Source organism: Sminthopsis crassicaudata, chromosome 4 (assembly GCF_048593235.1).
Source record: "Sminthopsis crassicaudata isolate SCR6 chromosome 4, ASM4859323v1, whole genome shotgun sequence".
Classification (NCBI taxonomy): Eukaryota; Metazoa; Chordata; class Mammalia; order Dasyuromorphia; family Dasyuridae; genus Sminthopsis; species Sminthopsis crassicaudata.
This window is the reverse complement of record NC_133620.1, coordinates 240,409,872-240,430,602: the sequence shown is the minus strand read 5'-3', so window position 1 is coordinate 240,430,602 and position 20,731 is coordinate 240,409,872. Positions and strand designations below refer to the sequence as shown.

Sequence of the window (20,731 nt, the reverse complement as noted above, 5' to 3'; positions counted from 1 at the left end):
CTAAGAATCTAAAAAATATAGGAACTTGAATTAGGAATATAGCAGTGGGAATAGAAAAGAAAGTTAGGTGTCCAAATTATTGGAAAGAGATATCTATGTTTTTCTTAGATTTTCAATAAAGCTTTTTTTTTGGGGGGGGGAGGAGGGAAAGAAGAGGCAAATGGAAAACAGATTATGATGAAATAAACAAACTTAATTTACTTATTTATTGAATATGAAAATCAAGAGAAGGGGTCTAAGGTAATTCCTTCACCCTAAGTGACTAGAAGACTGGTCTCATTAACAGAAATTATTAGGTAGTGGAACTAGTTTTAGGGAGGAAATGATGAGTTTGGTGTGAGAAATGTTGAACTTGAAGTGATGGCTTTGTAGAACTGTCTAGCAGGCTGTTATAAATGTGAGAAAAAAAAATAAGCAAATAAGCAAATAAATAAATAAATAAATGTGAGAACAGAACATGGGAGAATGGCCAGGATTAATGACAATTATAAGGGATTCATTTGTGTGAATGTTGAAGCAGTAGGAATGGGTGAGCTTTTTGGAGAGTTTAAGAGTAGTAATTGAAGGCCTAGTCCAGTAGTTTCTAAAGTAGGGCTGTGCAATGGCCAGGGATCATACATTTACCCTAAAGAATGTGTGATTATTCAGCTGGAGGACTGGTAGATGGGTTTCATTCAGTCTTTCCAGCCTGTTTAACCAATTATTAGAATTGTCAACAATACAACTACTTCATTCTCTTCCCTCCCACAAGTAGCTATATATATGACTGCTCTTGGAATTAACCGTTTGTGGAGATTATAAACAACCTAATTCAACCCAAACCCAAACACCCACAAATATGATAACAAAATCTTTCTCTTTCCTTTTCTCTTCCATCTCTTAAAATACCCACTCCCCCAAATTCTGCAGCTTCCCCTCATCACAGTGATGATGAACTCTGCATCCATGACAGTGACATTTCTATTTAAAAAATGTCAGTTTCTTTCCTTTGGAATGGGGAAATATTCTTCCTCTTTTCAATTTTGTGTTGTTAGGAACTGTTCTTTTCTTTTTTGGCATGGTACTGTGTGGAACAAAAATCCCTGCTCTGTCACTATGTGATTTTAGCAAGTCAGTTAATCTTCTTGGGCATTACTTGCTTCATCCATACAAGAGAAGGTTGCATTTGATGAATTCCAAGATCTCTTTTGACTTTAAATCTATGATTCATTAATCCTTTTTCTCTCTCTCTATTTTGCCTCTAAATCTATCCAGATTTGAGGACCAATTTCATCTTCTGAAGAAAATATTTAAAAATCCCAGGGCTGAGGCAAAAGATACTTTCAGTTATCAAGATCTTCTTTCTGATGGTCCTGCTCACTTTATGACTCCTGTTTGTTGTGGTTTTTGACCCAAATACTTTGCTTTATCCTTCTGTACTTTATCCAGATACCTGTTGATCGCTGATCTAATGAGTGTCTTGGTGTTGGGACGTGTGTGTGTATGTGTGTGTGTGTGTGTGTGTGTGTAATGTACAAAATAAGTAAATACAAAATAATTTCAGGAGGATGAGAGTTTTAATAACTGGAGGAAGCAGGAGGGGAAGAAATCAAGAGAAATCAAGAAGTGTTTTCTATGGATGCTAGATTTTCAGTTGAATGTGGAGGAAGTAAGTGAGAGGAGGCAGAGACAAGGAAGAAGTACATATATGTCATAACTTTGGTTTTTACATCTTGTTGTAATCTATATCTCTGATCTGACTCCTCCTTATACATGCCTTATCTTTTAGTTCTTGTTTAGTGTCCTGAAATCTCAACTCAACCACCTTTTCTATTTATCTAATTCTTCTACCGTTGCCCTACTCCTATACCTGATACTTATGTTGTTTATCTTATAGATCCATCTATGTGTTTTTTTTTTAATTAATGAATGCTTATTTCTTATAATGCTTAGCACTATGCGTTATACATAGTAGGTAGTCAAGAAAGATTTGGGTAAATAAATTACTAAATTACTTCACTGAAGTCATGCTTGGTATAGTAGAGAGGTGAACTTGGATTTTTAAGGTAAGTTCTTGCATATTTTACTATGATGATAGACTTTGAGAATGACTTAGTGATGGATTGGATGTCTGTTGTCTAAGAAGACAGTGCAGAGAAACTTGTAGCAAGAGAGCTGGGCACTAGGTAAAGAACTTTTCTATCCACAATAGCTTAAAAAACCATCACTAAGGTAGGGAAGGATTGCTTTCTGTCCAGTGGCAGCAAGTACTCATATGGATGAACACAGGAATCCTTAGAGTATTGAAGTAATGAAGTACTAATGAAAGCCTTTCATTCCTTTAAACTAAGTTTCTTGAATGAATCCGTACTGTGGTTTGAGCAATTAATGAGCTGCTTCTGGACTACATAATACAGTTTTTGTGTAATTTAGAGACCAAGAGGATTTCCCTGAACAATTAGTCTCAGTTCCTTAAACTTTTAACTATTTTAAAAAGTACTCTTTGAGAAAAAAAAAAGTATTTAGTGAATGATTTAAGGGAATTTCTTTACCAATATTTTTCTGAAAGAAACTGTCCATCTAGTTGCAAAAGGAAGGAAATGACAATTTTTATTTGGCCTCAAATTTCCAATTAGCCTCATTTCATCATCAAACAGTCAATTAGTATTGACCCTACATAAATCACTTTGTTTTGTTTTTTAAGTAATACAAATGTACTTTTCAAGAGAAATTCAGATAAACAGAATTCTGAACTTAAGAAATTCATGAATTTATTCACAAGCAGCTTCTCTTAGTTACAGGATCTTTGGATCTTGTGGTCATCTTGATCCTGCCAACTTATCCTTGTTTTTCTTGCCAGCTGGAGTACTTGGCTCACTCTTTGACAACTGGTTGATGTTTGAAAATGATCTGACTAAATAGACATCATTTTGATGCTCTCCTAACCTCTAATGAGAATTACAGCTACTGACTAGTTCTTGATTTGAGAACATAATGATTATCAGAAGTATGGTCTTCTAATTTATTGGTTATTGACAGGTCACACATATACCAGATAACTATACATCAAAGCCAATAAGCTTATGAGCTTCCATTACTGAACAGGAATGGAATTCAAGTCTTTTTAGATATATATCTATGTCTTCCATTCAGGGCTACTTCAATAAGACCTACAATTGTTATTTATTCATTTGTTCATTGATTGCTTTGTACCCTGTAGATGCTTGATAAATGTTGGTGGAACTGAATTGACTGCCTATTATGTATAAGGCATTATAATAGATAACGTGGAGGATAGCCAGATGACTAAAAATGATTAATGACCTCAGGGAACTTATAATAAAGTATGTACGCAGTTAATTGTAGTATAATAGCTTACATTCCTATAACTTGAAGTCTGATAACAGAGTTAACTCTATTTTTTTCATTGGCATGATGGGGTGGGTGGGTTTATTTATTTATTTATTTTATTTACAGAAACGATTACAAATCAACCAGCATGCATATATTAAGTGCCTTCTAGGCATAATGCTAAGCTCTAGAAACATAAAAAAAGGACAACTTGCCCCATCATGCCAATGAGAAAAACAGAGTTAATTCTGTTATCAGTATATATATTTACTTAGTAGAGCAAAACAGTAAATAATGACATCAATTTTTATTTGCTATGATATAGCATTATATAATGTTGTACAAAGCTGTTCAAAGATGATTTTAAAACTACAATTTGCTTTATATGATACAAATCAAAAGGTGAAGGACTTTCTTAGGACTGTGAAAAGTAGAAAGGTTTTTTGAGAGGATTTCATGAGATATTTTTATTGTTTTTTTTTTTTTTTTTTTTTGCTCAGTAGTATTTTTTCAATTACATGTAAAAATAGTTTAAATATTCATTTTTGTAAGATTTTGAGTTCTAATTTTTTTCTCCCTTTCTTCCTTCCCCCCTCCCCGAAATAGTAAACAATCTGATATAGGTTATACATATACAGTCATTTTACACATATTTCCATATTAGTCATCTTGTGAAAGAAAGAGCAAAAGGGAAAAATCATAAGAAAGAAAAAAAGTGAAAATACTATGCTTCATTCCACAAAATCCATAGTTCTTTCTCTGGATGCAGGTGGCATTTTCCATCCCAAGTCTATTGGAATTGTCTTAAATCACTATATTATCAAGAAGAGATAAGTTTGTCATTGTTGATCATCATACAATTTTATTATTACTTTATGCAATGTTTTCATTCAGCATCAATTCATGTAAGTCTTTTGAGGTTTTTCTGAAATCAGCTTGCTCACCATTACTTATAGAATGAAAGTATTCCACTGCATCCAAATACCACAACTTTTTCAGTTGTTCTCTAATTAATAGATATTCACTCAATTTCCAATTTCTTGCTACCTCAAAAAGAACTGTTACAGAAATTTTTGTGCATGTGGGTTCTTTTACCTCTTTTATTATGTCTCTGTAATATAGACTCAGTAGTGGCACTCCTGGATCAAAGAGATGCAGGGTTTTACAGCCCTTTGGGCATAGTTCCAAATTGCTCTCCAGTTATGGCTGGATCAGTTCACAACTCCACCAATTTCATTAATGTCTAATTTTCCCACATTCCCTCCATTATTTATCATAATCTTTTTCTGTCATCTTAGCCAATCTGCATATCTCTAAACAGTAGTAATTTAGAGCATTTTTTCAAATATCTTTAGATGGCTTTAATGTAGTCATCTTAAAATTGTCTGTTCATATCCTTTGAGCATCCTTTAATCATTTATCAATTGGGGAATGGCTTGTATTCCTATAAATTTGACTCAGTTCTCTATGTTTTAGAAATTAGGCCTTTTTCAGAAACACTAGCTGTAAAAGATGTTTTCCAGTTTTCTACTTCCATGGGACATTTTGTTTTTTCCCCAATTACATGTGAAAACACTTTTTAACATTCATTTTTGCAAAATTTTGAGTTTCAAATTTTTTCTCTCCCTTTCCTCTGCCTTACTTCCTGAAATGGTAAGCATATAGGTTATACATATAAAGGTTGATATAGGTTAAACATATGTGATCATGCAAAGTATTTTTCCATGTTAGATTGTAAAAAAAGATAGATCAAAAAAGAAAAATATGAAAAGAATAAAGTGAAAAATAATATACTTTTATCTATTTCTTTCTCTAGATGTGGATAACATTTTTCATTATGAGTTAGTTCATGGGATATTTTCAAGGAAATTTTCTGATGCTTTTATTTCTATAAACCTTTATTTAGTATATACTCTGTGCAAAATGATATGTTTCTGGACACTGGGAAAAGTATAAAAATAATAAGTCATACAGATTATGGTCTATTGCTATTTAAAGTAAAGCAGGAAATTGTTATTCATTGATTCATTAATTCCCTTCTGCATTTTAAGTGCTTAATATTTATTTGTTTAATTGAGTGTTTATTATGTGCAAAGTATTAGGTTCTGTTGGGAGTAATTATTTTTTATCAACAGGAATATGATAAGCAATAGAAAAGTACAAAATGTGATTAAGGAAGGATAATTTTAATGGGGGGTAGAATCAGGGGCAGCTTTATGAAGGAAGTAGCATTTGAACTGATTCTTGAAGAATGGAAAAAGTTTCAATAGATGTAGTGGGAAGGTAATCATAAAGTATAAAGAATGACATAAGCAAGGACCGAAAAGTGTGAAAGGGTGGATATGCACAGGAGACAGTGAGAAATGGTTTGCCTTCTGTAGTTGTGTGGAAGATCTCACTAGATCCACTGGCCTTCTGAACAAGGACAGAGTAGCTAATACTGCTCTATTTTGGCTAATATCATCCACTAGATTCCTTGTGCCTTCTCATGCCAAGACTTCTTATATCATATCTGAAATGGGCCATTGGACATTACCCTGGGGGTAATGTCATGTTCCTCTTTGAGAATGAAGGACAAATTATTATGCCTAAAAATGTGCATACTTTAATTAAACCATACTTTGTTGCTAAAAAAATGCTAACCATTTTTTGAGTCTTTAGCAAATGGTAATTTTTTTGCTGGTAGAGGTTCTGGTCTTTATGTCAATGACTGCTGACTGATCAGAATGATAGTTGTTGAAGGTTGGAATGGCAATTTCTTAAAATAAGACAAAAATGAAGTTAATTGACTCTTCACCTGAACACACAGAATTTGTTTTGGGGCTATTAATTAGCCTAATTTAAGTATTGTTGTGCCTCTGGTATAGAAAAAACTCAAAGAGAAGAAGAGAGGTGGGGAATGGCTAGTTGTTCGAGTCAGAACACACACACCATTTTTCAATTGAGTTCACAGTCTTATGTGGAAAGACAGTTTGTGGTGTCCTATAACAATTATAATAGTATTGTCCAAGGATCATCATAACAGATATAATGTTAATGAAAATATTTGAAATATTGTGAGAATTGCCGAAATGTAACAGAGATATATGTTATGATCATATTATTTTTTGGGAAAATTGCACCTTCAATTTGTAAAAAATGCAGTATCTGCAAAACATAATAAAATGAAGTGCAATAAAATGAAGTATACCTGTAAATTGTGAAGCAATTGTTGATGTGCTTTGGTAGAAGTTGTTTCTCATCTAGAGTTTCCTAGACTAAAAAGAGGGTGATTGGAGATGTAAAAGAGTTTGTTTATAAAGCAGCAGGGTTTTCACAGACAGTGCACTAAAGAGGAGTAATTTGGATTGAAATGTATCAGAATGGGTTTACAGAAGTTATAAGTGAAGATAGAATTTTGATGAAGTTTATAGGGATGATAGGGATGAAATAAATTGGAGATTGGGATGTAGCTTGTGAAATATATAAATGAATGGGAAAGGAGGAAGATAATGGGCAGAAGTTTGTTAGTGGAACAGTTTGAAGGTTTTTCCCTTTGGATTTCTAGGATTTTAGTCTGTCAAGACTACTCTTCCATTTCTTCTAAATAAGATTAAAAAAATCTAGCAGATATACTGAAGTTTCTCTATAAAGTTCCTTTAAAAATACATTACCATGGAAAATCAACAAAAAGGAAATAGAAAAGAGAGAGGAAAGTTTTAAAAAAAATAATTATTTTTCAATTAATGAAAATCTATCTTTTCTTTTTCTAATTCACACTTTTCTCCCCATTGAGAAAGAAAGAAAAAACAAATCCTCTTTTACACATATGTAAGGAATATTAAAGCAAAACAGCCTCCTACTGAACCTGTCAAAAAATAGTCTCAACAAGGACTCTGGATTTATCCCCTTTTTCTCAGTAGATGGGCAGCATCTTTAATCACAAGCACTCTGTAATCATGGTTTACAGATTACTGTAATCACAGTAAACACAGTTTGTATTGAACAGGGTTCCTGAGTCTTTTCAGATTTTTTTTATTTTTATAATATTATTGTTTTTGTATACCTTTTCTCCTGCTTTTTCTCACTTCACTTAACATTAGTTCATATAGTATTCCCAGATTTCTCTGAAACTACCTTATTCATCATTTCTAATGGCACTATAATATTTTGATTACATTCATATATTACAATTTGTTCAGCCATTCTTTGATTGATGAGTACCCCTCAATTTCTATTTTTTTTTTTGCTACTACAAACAGAGCTACTTTAACTATGTATATATTAGTTCTTATTCTTAAAAGCAGAGCAGTTTTTATTTATTTGAGGCTGCCATATTTTGGGATTTTGGCTTGTGTTTATTTTTATAGGTAATCTGGGACTTAACCAAATGAATTTGGTTTTATTTGGTTTTGATTAACCAATGATTTAGACTTGTTTGTAAGCCATGTTTAAAAAGTTGGTAACTAAAACCAAAAATAAGAGAGCACTATTGAGAAAAATAAATGTTTATTTAACATGTTATTCAGGTTGATTTTTTTTCTTTTTGTTTCCTACTTAGGTTCATTTGAGACTCTTATTCTTCCAGCAGTAAGTATATGTTCTGTGTTGTATTCCAAATGGTTATAATTTGGAAATGTGTTTTTTGTCTTTTTCACTAAATTAACTTTTCTTTAGCATGGTTTTTATGCTGCCCAGAATTCAGATAACTTATAAATCACATTTTCCTGGGGACACTAGATTAAATTTCTATTGTCATAACAGAGATTTCCATCCTTTAGCCCGAGGGAATCATAGTATTCCAGAAAATGATTGTGTCACTCAATCTCCTACTTGATTTGTGTTTTGTGACATTTATAAATAGAAAATTTAGTTAGTAGTCAGATTGGTCTAGTAGAAAGAACACTAAGTTTGGAGTGTGTATCTATATATCTATATATCTATATCTATATCTATATGCTTAGCTAGCTAATGACTGAGTGAGTTGTATCAATGCATCTCAATATTCTTCAGCTGTGAAGTGAGGGTAATAATATCTCCCTATCTCTAAAAATCCATGCTATTTTCTGCTAGTTAGTGATGTCCATGTATAGAGTCAGTCACCTTTTTATTGATGAAAAAGTGTTTTCTATGACCAATGAATTGTCTTGATAAAATTCTTATTGGTCTCTGCCTTATTTCATTTTATATTCCAAGGTCAAGCTTGCTTGTTATTCTAATTATCATTTGATTTCCTCCTTTAGTATTCTAATCCTCTGTGATGAAAGAAACATCTTTTTTTTGGGGGGGAGGCAGGGTTTCATTTTTAGAAGATGTAGGTCTTCATAGAATTGAGCATTTTTGGCCTCTTCAGCATCAGTGGTTGGAGTAGAGACTTGTATGACTATGTTGTTGAATGGTTTTCCTTGGATTTGAACAGATACCATTCTGTCATTTTCGAGATTAAAGGTTTCCATATAATATAGAATTTTCAGCATCAAACTTTCCTTTTGTTACCAGACATACCCATAGCAAAGCATTCTTTCAGCTTTAGCCTAGCTGTATTATTCTTTCTGAAACTACTTGTATTTGTCCTCTGCTTTTCCCCATTCATGTGTTGGGCACCTTCTGAGCTGAGTGATTCATCTTCAGTATCATATTCTTTATTATTTTATTACTGTCCATATGTTTTCTTGGCAAAGATAATGGAGTAGTTTGTGCTTTTCTTTTCCAGTTATCTGAACTTCTTACTAACAAATACCTCCAAGCTAGCTCTGCAGAAACACCAAGTGGGGAGAAGCACCATTTAATTTCTCAGTTCTCTAGGCAACTCGTTTAAGTCTCTAATTTATGGAAAAGTTGTTGTCCTGCTTTGGTAGAAGGGCTTTCTTCACTGAAGAATTCCATGTACTAATACAATCACAGTTCCAATCTTTATACCTTTAAACTGAACTGTTTATGAAGTTCTGGAGTCATGGAACTTAAGCAGAGCTTATCTTTTGCTAAGGAAAATATTATATGTTCAGAGGAGGAAAAAGAAAAGGTGAAAGACAGATTCTTCTTATAGGCATAAGATCAAATGCTCTGCAAAGCTGCCTGACACTGAATAATTGAATTTTTCAAACAAAAAAAGATATGATTAGGGGAATCAATGAGAACACCAAATATAAGGTTTTCAGAGCACGTTGTTTGTAATGGAGGTTTAATGCGACCATCAGTATTTCCATATCCAAAAAATATGTTGCTAATATGTTTGCAGTCCAAACAGTTTAGGTATGATAAAAGTGTTTAAAAATTTTTTTAAATTAGAAAAAGTTTTTAATAGTATTTTGTTTTCCTGAATACATGCAAAGATGGTTTTTAACATTTACCTTTGCAAAACCTTGTATTCCACATTTTTCTCTCCCCCTGCCAAAAGAGCAAGCAAGCAAGCAATCCAATATAGATTAAATATGTAGTTCTTCTAAGCATATTTCTGTATTCATATCATAATAATGCACAAAAAGGGGAAAAAAACCAAGAAAGAAAAAATACCAATATAAGGTTTTTAAAAATTAAAGCTTTTCATTTACAAAACATATGTATACATAATTTTTCAACACTGACTCTAGCAAAACCTTTTGTTCCAAATTTTCCCCTCCTCTCTATCCCCTTCCCTAGCTGGCAAGTAGTACAATACATGTTAGATATGTTAAAATATATGTTAAATCCAATATATGTATACATATTTATAGTTATCTTGCTGCACAAGAAAAATAGGATCTAGGGGGAAAAAAATTTGAGAAAGAAAACAAAATGCAAACAAACAACAACAGAGAGAGTGAGAATGCTATGTTGTGGTCCACACTCAGTTCCCATGGTACTCTCTCTCTTCTCTTTGAGTGTAGATAGCTCTGTTCATCATTGAACAAGTGGCACTGGTTTGAATCATCTCATTATTGAAGAGAGTGGTGTTCATCAGAATTGATCATTGTATAGTCTTGTTGTTACCATGTATAATGATCTCCTGGTTCTACTTATTTTACTTAGCATCAGTTCACGTAAGTCTCTCCAGGCATGTTTGAAATCGTCCTGCTGATCGTTGCTTACAGAATAATAATATTCAATAGCACTCATACACCATAATTTATTCAACTATTTTCCAATTGATGGAATTTTGTTAAGGATTAATAAATTCTTGGAATTGAAAATGACAAAATAACAGCTGCTTTAAACTAGAGAACATTTGCATGAATTTGTCTAGGAATTTTAAGGAGAATTAATACAAAAGAAATAAGAGAATAAGTGAAAGAGCAAATGAACAATTGCTATTAGGAATTTAGAGTTGTCTCAGATGAATGAGATTTTTTAAAAGCTTGAAATTATTTCTGTTAACATTTACAATATATGTCTAAACATTAATTGAATTTCTTCCCCAAATCTGATTTATGTAAAATTAGTATACATTATACTTGATGTTATTTTTTAGCATACACACATATATGTTTTTCCTTTATTTAAAAAATTACAATTTCTTATTTTGATTTGAGAAAATATTCACACACATGAATATTTTCATACACAATGAATAATAGGTTGCATAGGAAATTATTTATCTATCATATACAACTTAGAGGTATGTCTCATAATTAGACCAAAATATGTAGCTAATGTTTTGTTCTTGTATATGATTAAACAACTTCTGATTTCAAAAAGAATGCTTGACTTGATCTGATCTTGTAAACCTGATTTTTTTTTTTCCTTTTCTTCTAGCTACCCTTGAATAGTGCAAATGAATTGTATGAATTATATATCACTGGACATGCACAGGGTCAGACTTTATTTTCTGATAAAACCCACTTGATCTTTGAGACCAAGAGATTATCTGTCTTCATTCAAACAGACAAGTTCCTTTACAAACCAAATCAAGAGGTGAAATTCCGTGTTGTCTCTCTCTACTCTGACCTCAAGCCTTATAAAACTTCTGCAGACATTCTAATTAAGGTAAGCACCAGTTGGAAACATAGTTGTAAGTATTTGAAAGGAAACTATTAATAAAATGAGAAAAGTGGACTTAGACTCAGGAGTACTGAGGTCAAATCTCAGTTCTTATGCTTGATCTTGAAAGTCACTTATATTTTCTGAATCTCATTTGACTCATTTCTATCTCCTAAGTTCTTAAGAGAAGTCTTTGTAAGCCTTAAAGCATTGTAGAAATGGGGCTTATTTTTAACAGTGGGATATTTAGTTTTGTTTCCTTTTTGCTCAACTTGCTGAGAGCCAAGTAAAGTCAACTTGTCATTAAGTTAAGTGTTTATGAATTACCTACTATGTGACAGGCACTGGGCTAATCACTAGAAATATAAAGAAAAGCAAAAATCAGTCTTTACCCTCAAAAAACTTCAGAATCTAATAGGGCAGACAACTGTGTACAAACAAAATATAGAGAGGATCGTTGTTGTCCTTTGTTCCTGAAGAGGACCAAAATGACATCATTGTGTTGGGGTAAAGATACATTAGTGTATTTGATTATGGATGATCAGACCAATATGAGCTCGAAAGGCTATGTCACAGGTTGGCACAAATAGTCCCTATGATCATTTGGAGTAAAGATGTCTCTAAATGTGCTCATTTTATGTTTCCTTTGAGATACTTCAATTCTCTTTTGCTCATAGAGCATAATGCCTTATTTGATGTAAGCATGAAACCTTGAATATCCTTGAAAGTAGATGGGATTATCTTAAGGTAAAGCCCTAGATTAATAAAGGATCTTAATAAAGGGCTTCTTGTTGAAGGTGAGACTCAGAATCTTATAGTTGGAATGGGCCTTAAAAGTTATCTAATCTAAATTCCCTCAGTGCAGCCCCTGCTTGTCATAGAAAGATCAGCATTAGAGAGTCATTTTCATTTATCTGTAGGGGTCTTGATTGTACAGCTGGAGTATAGCCTAATTTTCATTGCAATTTCCTTTGACATCTTTGTTTTCCCTTTATAAGATAAAGAGACATCTGCTGACCTTGTAGAATACTTCTTATGACTAATACTACTTGGAAGCCAAATGTATCTCTTTCAGACATTCACTGTTGTTGTTTCTATTATTGTTTCAGTTAAAAGTTCTCTGAATTTGTGGTAATGTTTCAGAGCACATTGTTTGTAATGGAGGTTTAATATGACCATCAGTATTTCCATATCAAAAAATATGTTGCTAATATGTTTGCAATCCAAACAGTTTAGGTATGATAAAAGTGTTTAAAAATTTTTTTAAATTAGAAAAAGTTTTTAATAGTATTTTGTTTTCCTGAATACATGCAAAGATGGTTTTTAACATTTACCTTTGCAAAACCTTGTATTCCACATTTTTCTCTTCCCCTGCCAAAAGAGCAAGCAAGCAAGCAATCCAATATAGATTAAATATGTAGTTCTTCTAAGCATATTTCTGTATTCATCATAATAATGCACAAGAAAAATCAGATGAAAAGGGGAAAAAAACCAAGAAAGAAAAAATACCAAGCAAACAAATAACATAAAAAGGTGAAAATATTTAGCTTTGATCCCTATTCTGTCTCCATAGTTCTCTCTCTCTGGATGCAGATGTTATTTTTCATCACAAGCCTATTGGAACTGAATTACCTCACTGTTGAAAAGAGCCAAGTTGATCATCACATACTCTTGTTTTTACTGTGCACAGTGTTCTTTTGGTTGCTCACTTCACTTAGCATCAGTTCATATAAGTCTTTCTAAGCTTTTCTGAAATCAAACAGTGTAGGGATGCTCATGATTTCTTAAAGAACAATAATATTCCATAACATTCATATATAATAACTTATTCAATCATTCTCCAACTGATGAGCATCCATTCAATTAGAAGTATTTCTTTTGTCTTCATTTTGGTATATGATTCTGTAGTACATATCTTAAGAATATTAAAAGAAAGATTCACAAAGGAGGTAGGAGAAAGCTACGAATCAAGAGGTTATGGGGAAAATGATATGTTATCTAGACACAGCTAGAGGTGAGACAACAAGTAGGAGGGAATAATATTTTCTTTCAAAACATGACAGGTGACTGATATTCTATGTAGATAATAGTCTGGTATAAAGGAAAGTTCTGAGAGTCCTGGAGAATGCCACTTGTCCAGTCATTTCAATCTTGTCTGTTTTTTTTTTTTTGTGATCTCATTTTGGAGTTTTGTTGATAAAGATACTGGAGTGTTTTTCAACTTTTTACTCTAGCTGATTTTACAGATAAGGAATCTTAGGCAAACAAGGTGAAATTATTTGCTCAGGGTCATGAAATTTAAATCTGGATTGAATTTGTGAAGATGAATCTTCTTGATTCCAAATTCAGTGCTCTATCCATGCATTACTTGACTGCTCTGCAATGTCTATAGCCATCAATAAGTAACTAGATGGCCCAGCAGATAAAGTACTGGGCATAAAGTTAGAAAGCTATGAATTCAAATTTAGCCATAGTCACTTATCAGCTGTATGACCTTCAAAAAATCATTTAACCTCTCTCTGCCTCAGTTTCATCAACTGTAAAATAAGTAAATAATAGAACTTGCTCTCCCAGAGTTATCATGAGAATCAAATGAAATAATATTTGTAAAGCACTCAGCCTAGTGCTTGGCAGTAGTAGGCATTTTATTATATGCTTGTTTATTATTATGCTTTATTGTTTATTGTTATGCTTTTACAATAAAAGATATAATTATTGCTCTCTTCTTTCTTCCCAAAAGTAGTTTTGTCATCTTTAAAATAAGTGACATGTCAATTTTTTTTTTTTTTAATTATAGGACCCCAAGTCAAATTTGATCCAACAGTGGTCAGATGAAGAAGGTAACCTTGGAGTTATTTCTAAAACATTTCAATTAACTTCAAATCCAATACTTGGTGATTGGTCTATTCAAGCACATGTTAATGTAAGTACAATTTTAACCTTTTTAAGAAACTTATATAAGGATTTAAATGTATTTGGAGGGGAAAAATGTCCTAAACCATTATCTATGATGGCAAGCTTTTCATTTATGAAAAGGAACAGAAACAAAGAAAATGAGGTATAAAAACAGCTAGAGAATTTGAGGTGTTTCACTTACTAATTACTGAATCTGATCAAATCATTATTATATCTTCTATTTATATATTTTTCATGTTTGACAATAATTCTGGAGACCAGTAAAGTGAGGACTAAAGTGAGGACTTATATGATTTGTTAAACATTCAACAGTTGAGGAATTGAGAATATATGGCTATAATGTGAAAAGTTTTGGATTTTATTATGGCTTTTATTTATTGTACTATTTATTTATTTATTGTACTATTATAATTTTATTATCTTAAAAAATCAATTGCCTGTAAAACAATATTCATAATTCAATTTCAGTAACATTAACTATCTACTGAGAGCTGTGTTGTAGTATGCTGAGCACTGGGTAAGATAAAACTATTTATCTTATTTACCCAAACTATAACTACTCCCAAACTCAAAGTATCAGAGTTAGAAGGTATAATAATTGAATTTAAATCTGGAAGGGACCTTTAGAATCATATATTCCAACTTTCTAAGTTTTTTAGATGAGGAAACTGAGGCCCACAGAGGTTATATATGTAAGTAATGAGTAACATAGATTCAAATCCCGATTCTTGGTATAAAGGAAAGAGCACATAATTTGGAATTAGAGAATCTTGGTTCAAATCATGTTTTTCTGTTTACTACCTACGTAATTCTGGGCAAGTCACTTTGCTTACCTAGGTCCCACTTTCCTCAGCTGTAAAAGAGACAGTTGAGCCATATGAACTCTGAGATCTCTTCCAATTCAAAATCTGTGATTTTTGTGCCTTCAGGCAGCTAGCTGGATGACACAGTGGATAGAGTGTGGGTATACCCTGAGTCTATAGACTCAGGAATACCTAAGTTTCATTCTGGCCCCGTTTATTTTCTGAACTAGAAAGAGTCAGTTCACTTCACTTCTACTTTCTTTAGTTTCCTAATCTTTAAAATGGGGAAAATAATAGCACCTGCCTCCAGGGTTGTTGTGAGAAACAAATAAGATAATATTTGTAAATTTCTGAGCACAGTGCCTGGAATTTAGGAGGTGCTTAATTCATTCTTATTCCTTTTACACAATGGGCCATTTCATTCTTGCTTTCTTAATATTAGAGATGATTTAGTCCAACTGTAATCTGGGAAGAAATCTCTTCTATAGTGTCTCTGGGAAGTAATCATTTAGTCTTAACCTGAATATCACTTGTAATAGGGAACCCATTATTTCCTGAAACAGTCCATATTACTTTTGGATAGATCTAACCATTAGGAAGTTTTTCCTTATATTGAACTAAATATGCATCTCTTTAGCTTCTGCACATTGCTCTTGCCTCTCTCTTCTTGGATGATCAGAATAAGTTCAGTTCCTTTTTTCATATTCAAACCTTTAAGATATTTGAAGATAAACATGTCCTCTCTTAGTATTTTCCACACAGTCCCTAATTCCTTCTATTAGTCTTTATATGTAGACCTCTCAGCATACTGGCTGCTCCTTTCTGAGCTTGCTTCTCCTTGTTAATGGCCTTTCAAAAATGCAGGATTTAGAACTGAACTCAGTATTTTGGTTGGGATATGGACAGAGCAGAATAGCATGAATTATTATCTTCTTCCTTCTGAACACTGTGTCTCTCTTTTCCCATGTAATTTAGGTTACATTCACTTTCTAGACTATTCTGTCATATTGTTGAATTCTAGCTTGTTGGTCTCAATTCTGTTTCTATTCATTGTATTAGTTATTCCTTCCAGTTTTGTGTTATTTGCAAATTTGACAAGTATTCCTCAATACTTACATCAGAGTCTTTGATTAAAAATATTGAATAGTACAGCACCATAACAGATACTAGGGCACTCAAATCAATGAAGACTTCCTCTAAATTGGCACAAATTCATTAATGAACATTTTTGGAGTTTGTTCATTCAATAAGTTCTGAAGCTACCTATTTTCTATATTTTAATTCTACAAAGATAACATGAAAGACTTTGTCATATATTTGCTGAAATTTAGGTATATTCCATTTATGACATTTAATCTACCAGTCTAGTTGCCCTGTGAACAAAGAATGTTAAAATATTTGATGTGACTTGTTCTTGATGAAGGCATGCTTATTGCTCTTTATGATCTGTTGGTGTAGTTTCATCATGTTTCAGCTTTGTCCAGTTCTCTTCATAATTCGAATTTGGAATTCTTGGAAGAGATATTGAAGCTTCTTGTCATTTTCCTTTGCAGCTCATTTTACAGATTAAGAAACTGAGGCAAATAGTGTTAAGTGATTTGCCTAGAGAAACACAATTAATATGTGTCTGAACCCAGATTTTTAACTCGAGGAGTCCTCCTGACTCCAGACACACTATCTACTGCATCACCTAACTGTCCCCTTAGTGACTGTTACTTCTCTTTCTCAAACTTTCACAAACTTTCCCTTTAGTAATACATATACATATATATATATATACACATACATATATATACACACACATATATATTATTAAAGCTTTTTATTTATAAAACATATGAATGGGTATACATATATATATATATATGTGTGTGTGTGTGTGTGTGTGTGTGTGTGTGTATACACACACACACACACACACACACACACATACACACATATTTATATGTTATCTTGATGCACAAGAAAAATCAGGTCAAGAAGGAAAAAAAAACAACCTGAGGAAGAAAACAAAAAGCAAGCAAACATCAACAGAAAGAGTGAAAATGCTATGTTGTGGTTGATCAGTAATCAGTTCCTGTTAACTCCCAGCTGCTTACCTCAGTGGGGATCATCTGGTTTCTTACCTTCCCCAGGTCTTCGGATGTCTTTGGCTCCAATTATCTCAATTAGAGAGCTACCTCTTTAGAGGTTCCCCCACAGAATACCCAAGTTACCTAATTATGCGGCAATGGTCTTTATTCTAACACTTTATATAATGGCATTTCCTAACATTCCCTCTAGCTTTCTCTCCAGAGTTCTCCCTGGAGTTTCCCCCAGAGTTCCCTCTTCCACCTTCTGCAACACCCTTTTTATAGTCCCCAGGTCACATGACTGAGAGTGAAGTTAAAGCATGATCAGCAAGAGCGAGGAGGCTTTTCTTCCTTAATGAGATTTATTCCATACCTTCAATGCCCTGTTTATCAGGCTCAGGCAGAATAAGCCTCCAAGTGCCTCTTATACTCTGCCCTTGAGATCTGTCCCTGACTCTTAACAAGTTCCCACTGTCCTCTCTCTGGGTGTATATGGTTCTCCTCATCACTGAACAATTGGAACTGGTTTGAATCATCTCATTGTTGAAGAGAGCCAGGTCCATCAGAATTGATCATTGTATGGTCTTCTTGCCATGTATGATGATCTCCTGGTTCTGCTTATTTTACTTAATATCAGTTCATGTAAGTCTCTTCAGAACTCTGTGAAATCATCCTGCTGATCATTTCTTACAGAATAATAGTATCCCGTAACATTCATATACCACAATTTATTCTGCCATTCTCCAATTGATGGGCATCCACTCAGTTTCCAGTTTCTGGCCACTACAAAAAGGGCTGCCATAAACATTCTTGCACATGTGGGTCCCTTTCCCTCCTTTAAGATCTCTGGAATATAAGCCCAGTAGTAGCATTGCTGGGTCAGAGGTTATGCACAGTTTGATAACTTTTTGAGCATAGCTCCAAATTGCTCTCTAGAATGGTTGGATCCGTTCACAACTCCGCCAATAATGTATTAGTGTCCCAGTTTTCCCACATCCCCTTCAACATTTATCATTATTTTTTCCTGTTATCTTAGCCAATCTGATAGTGGTATCTCAGAGGCATCTTAATTTGCATTTCTCTGATCAATAGTGATTTGGAACACCTTTTCATATGACTAGAAATAGTTTCAATTTCTTCATCTGAAAATTGTCTGTTCATATCCTTTGACCATTTATCAATTGGAGAATGGCTTGAATTCTTATAAATTTGAGTCAATTCTCTATGTATTTTAGAAATGAGCCTTTATCAGAACCTTTGAGTGTAAAAATTTTCCCAGCTTATTGCTTCCCTTCTAATCTTGTATGCATTAGTTTTGTTCCTTTAACAATATTTTCTAGAATTTCACCAGTTAAGCTAAATGGCTAGCAATTTAAATATTCCTTCTGAGCCTTTCTGAGACTATTCTGTTCCTTTTAGAAAAAATTGAGATAACATTTGTCTATCCATTCCTTTAGTCCTACTTTTATTCTCCACAGTTTTTCAAAGATTATTATTGACAGTGCTCACTAATTATATCTGATAGTTCTTTCATTTCTCTGGGAGATAGGTTATCTGTTTTTTGTGACTTAAATTTTTTGAAGTCAATTGCATACTTTTCTTTTTAGGTTTCAATCTGTTAATTATTTTGTTTAAGCGTTTCTTGGCAAAAGATCATTTTCCTTGGTAGGGAAAAGAGAGATAAAATAAAACCTGTATAGCTTATTTCCTCTTATCTTATTCCCTTATAGTTGGTCTCTCTGCATCAGGTTTCTCCCTACATGAAACTATTCAGCTTTCAAAATGATTCTCCTAAATGTGTAAACTGTTAATCCCTCCCCTGATTCAGTTAATTCCAATGACTTCATATTACAGAATTAAAAATAAAATCCTCAGTTTGCTATTCAGAACCCTTCATAAACTTGCCCTTTCCTTTTTTTTAAAGTCTTTTAAACTAACATCTTTAACAGGTCTCAGTTTGACTGAGGCAACACCCAATCAATTATTTATTTAGTATTTTGTTTTTCCATAGTGACATGTAAAAACAATTTTTAATATTATTTTAAAAACTTTGAGTTCCAGCTTTTCTTCCTCCCTCCCTCTCTCCCTGCCCTCATTGAGAAGACAAGTAATTTGATATAGGTTATATATATGCAGTCATGCAAAATACTTCCATAAGTAATATTGTAGAAAAAAAATAGATCTCACTCCCCAAAAACTCTCAAAAAAAAAGTGAAAAAATATGCTTCTGAATTCAGATACTGTTAGTTCTTTATTTTTCTTGGTGTCATAAAGTACTACTTCAATTCGATTCAAGAGTCAACATGTTGTGGAGATTGTGCATTAAAAAAAAAAAAAAAAGACCACAACCTAATATTATAACTTAGAATTTAAAGCCAATTGTTAGGAAAGTACTTGTAACCTGGCAGGATTTGTGACAAATCATTAAGAAATATGTGAGAAAACGATAGAGTGGATTGAGCCAGAATAATAATATCGACAATATAATAGAATGATGTTGGTTGAATAATTATCTATGTCCCCTTTAAGCACTAACTAGTGTTAGCATGGGGTTAAACATTCTTTGTAAGTGTATGATAATTTCTGTCAGCTGGTCTGGCCTTAAATTTTGAAGTAGTGGTTATGATTCTAATTATCATAATAGTGTTTGCCTTGACTATTGCTGATATTTCAGGAGGTAGATTGAAGAATGAATGAAAAAGTGTTTAATAAGTATTTTCTATTGTATCAAACTCAATAAAAATACAAAATATTAATACAAAATTAAAGAATTCCTTCCTAATGGAGCTCACATTTAAATTTTTTTTCAAATACATAACAATAAATTACCAGATCAAGGAGGTATATATATTAGTAGAAGAAATTATATTCTTGAATGTCCATTTTTCTTTTCTTCCTTGTAAATTATTCTTTGGTTCTCTGCTGTGCACCTTATTAACTTTATTCCTCTTCCCCCCTTTTCATCTCCCCCCATGCTGAAGCAAGCTACAGTTAAGAAAAGATACATTTATGTATACATGTGTAGATATATACATACATACACTCCCACAGACCTCCACAAGCCCCACATATACATACATGTCTTTCCTATACCTGCTCCCTCTAATAAAATTTTGCTCCTATCTTGCCTTCTATTACTTAAACTCCTCCCACCCAAGGATCCCTCCCTTGTCTCATTTCCTCACTCTTTACTTCCCCATCTGCTCATCCCGCCCCCTTTATTTCTTTATAGATTTTGGAGGGTGCTATATCTTTCATGGTATATATGTAGTGTTGCCTATTGATGGAGCTTACATTCTAATAGTAGAAAAAAACAAATAGAGTTGAGTGGTAGCCAGAAAAGAGTATTCAAGAGAAACATAAGGGAGAAGGAGGGAAAAGTCTTATGCATGCACCCTCATTTTTCTTTTTGTTTCTTTTTCCTTTCTCTTTTGCATAGATGGATAGCTTAAGAGCTAGTGTGAGTTTAGCTCATGTGATTATTGTTTGGAGGGGGAAAGTGAAGGGTAGAGTGCCAAGCTTAAAGTCAGTAATAACTATGTACAGTCTAATAAAATGGTATTGGTGAAATAATTAGCGGTGTCCCCTTTAACATGGTAGTGTTACCATGGGGTTAAACATTTTTTTGTAAATGCAAATTCTAATATGGTCTCAGATGCTTGTTAGTTGTATGAC

At 33.0% G+C, this 20,731-nt stretch overlaps 1 protein-coding gene across 1 annotated transcript in view; it reads left to right on the top strand.

Annotated features, from left to right (window-relative positions):
- CD109 (CD109 molecule) overlaps positions 1 to 20,731 on the top strand; it is a 144,962-nt gene that overhangs the window by 30,094 nt on the left and 94,137 nt on the right. Inside the window, exons 3-5 of the mRNA XM_074310489.1 lie at positions 7,871 to 7,899; positions 11,041 to 11,271; positions 14,063 to 14,188. Of these exons, the coding sequence (XP_074166590.1) occupies positions 7,871 to 7,899; positions 11,041 to 11,271; positions 14,063 to 14,188 (386 nt within the window). The remainder of the gene's footprint in view (positions 1 to 7,870; positions 7,900 to 11,040; positions 11,272 to 14,062; positions 14,189 to 20,731) is intronic.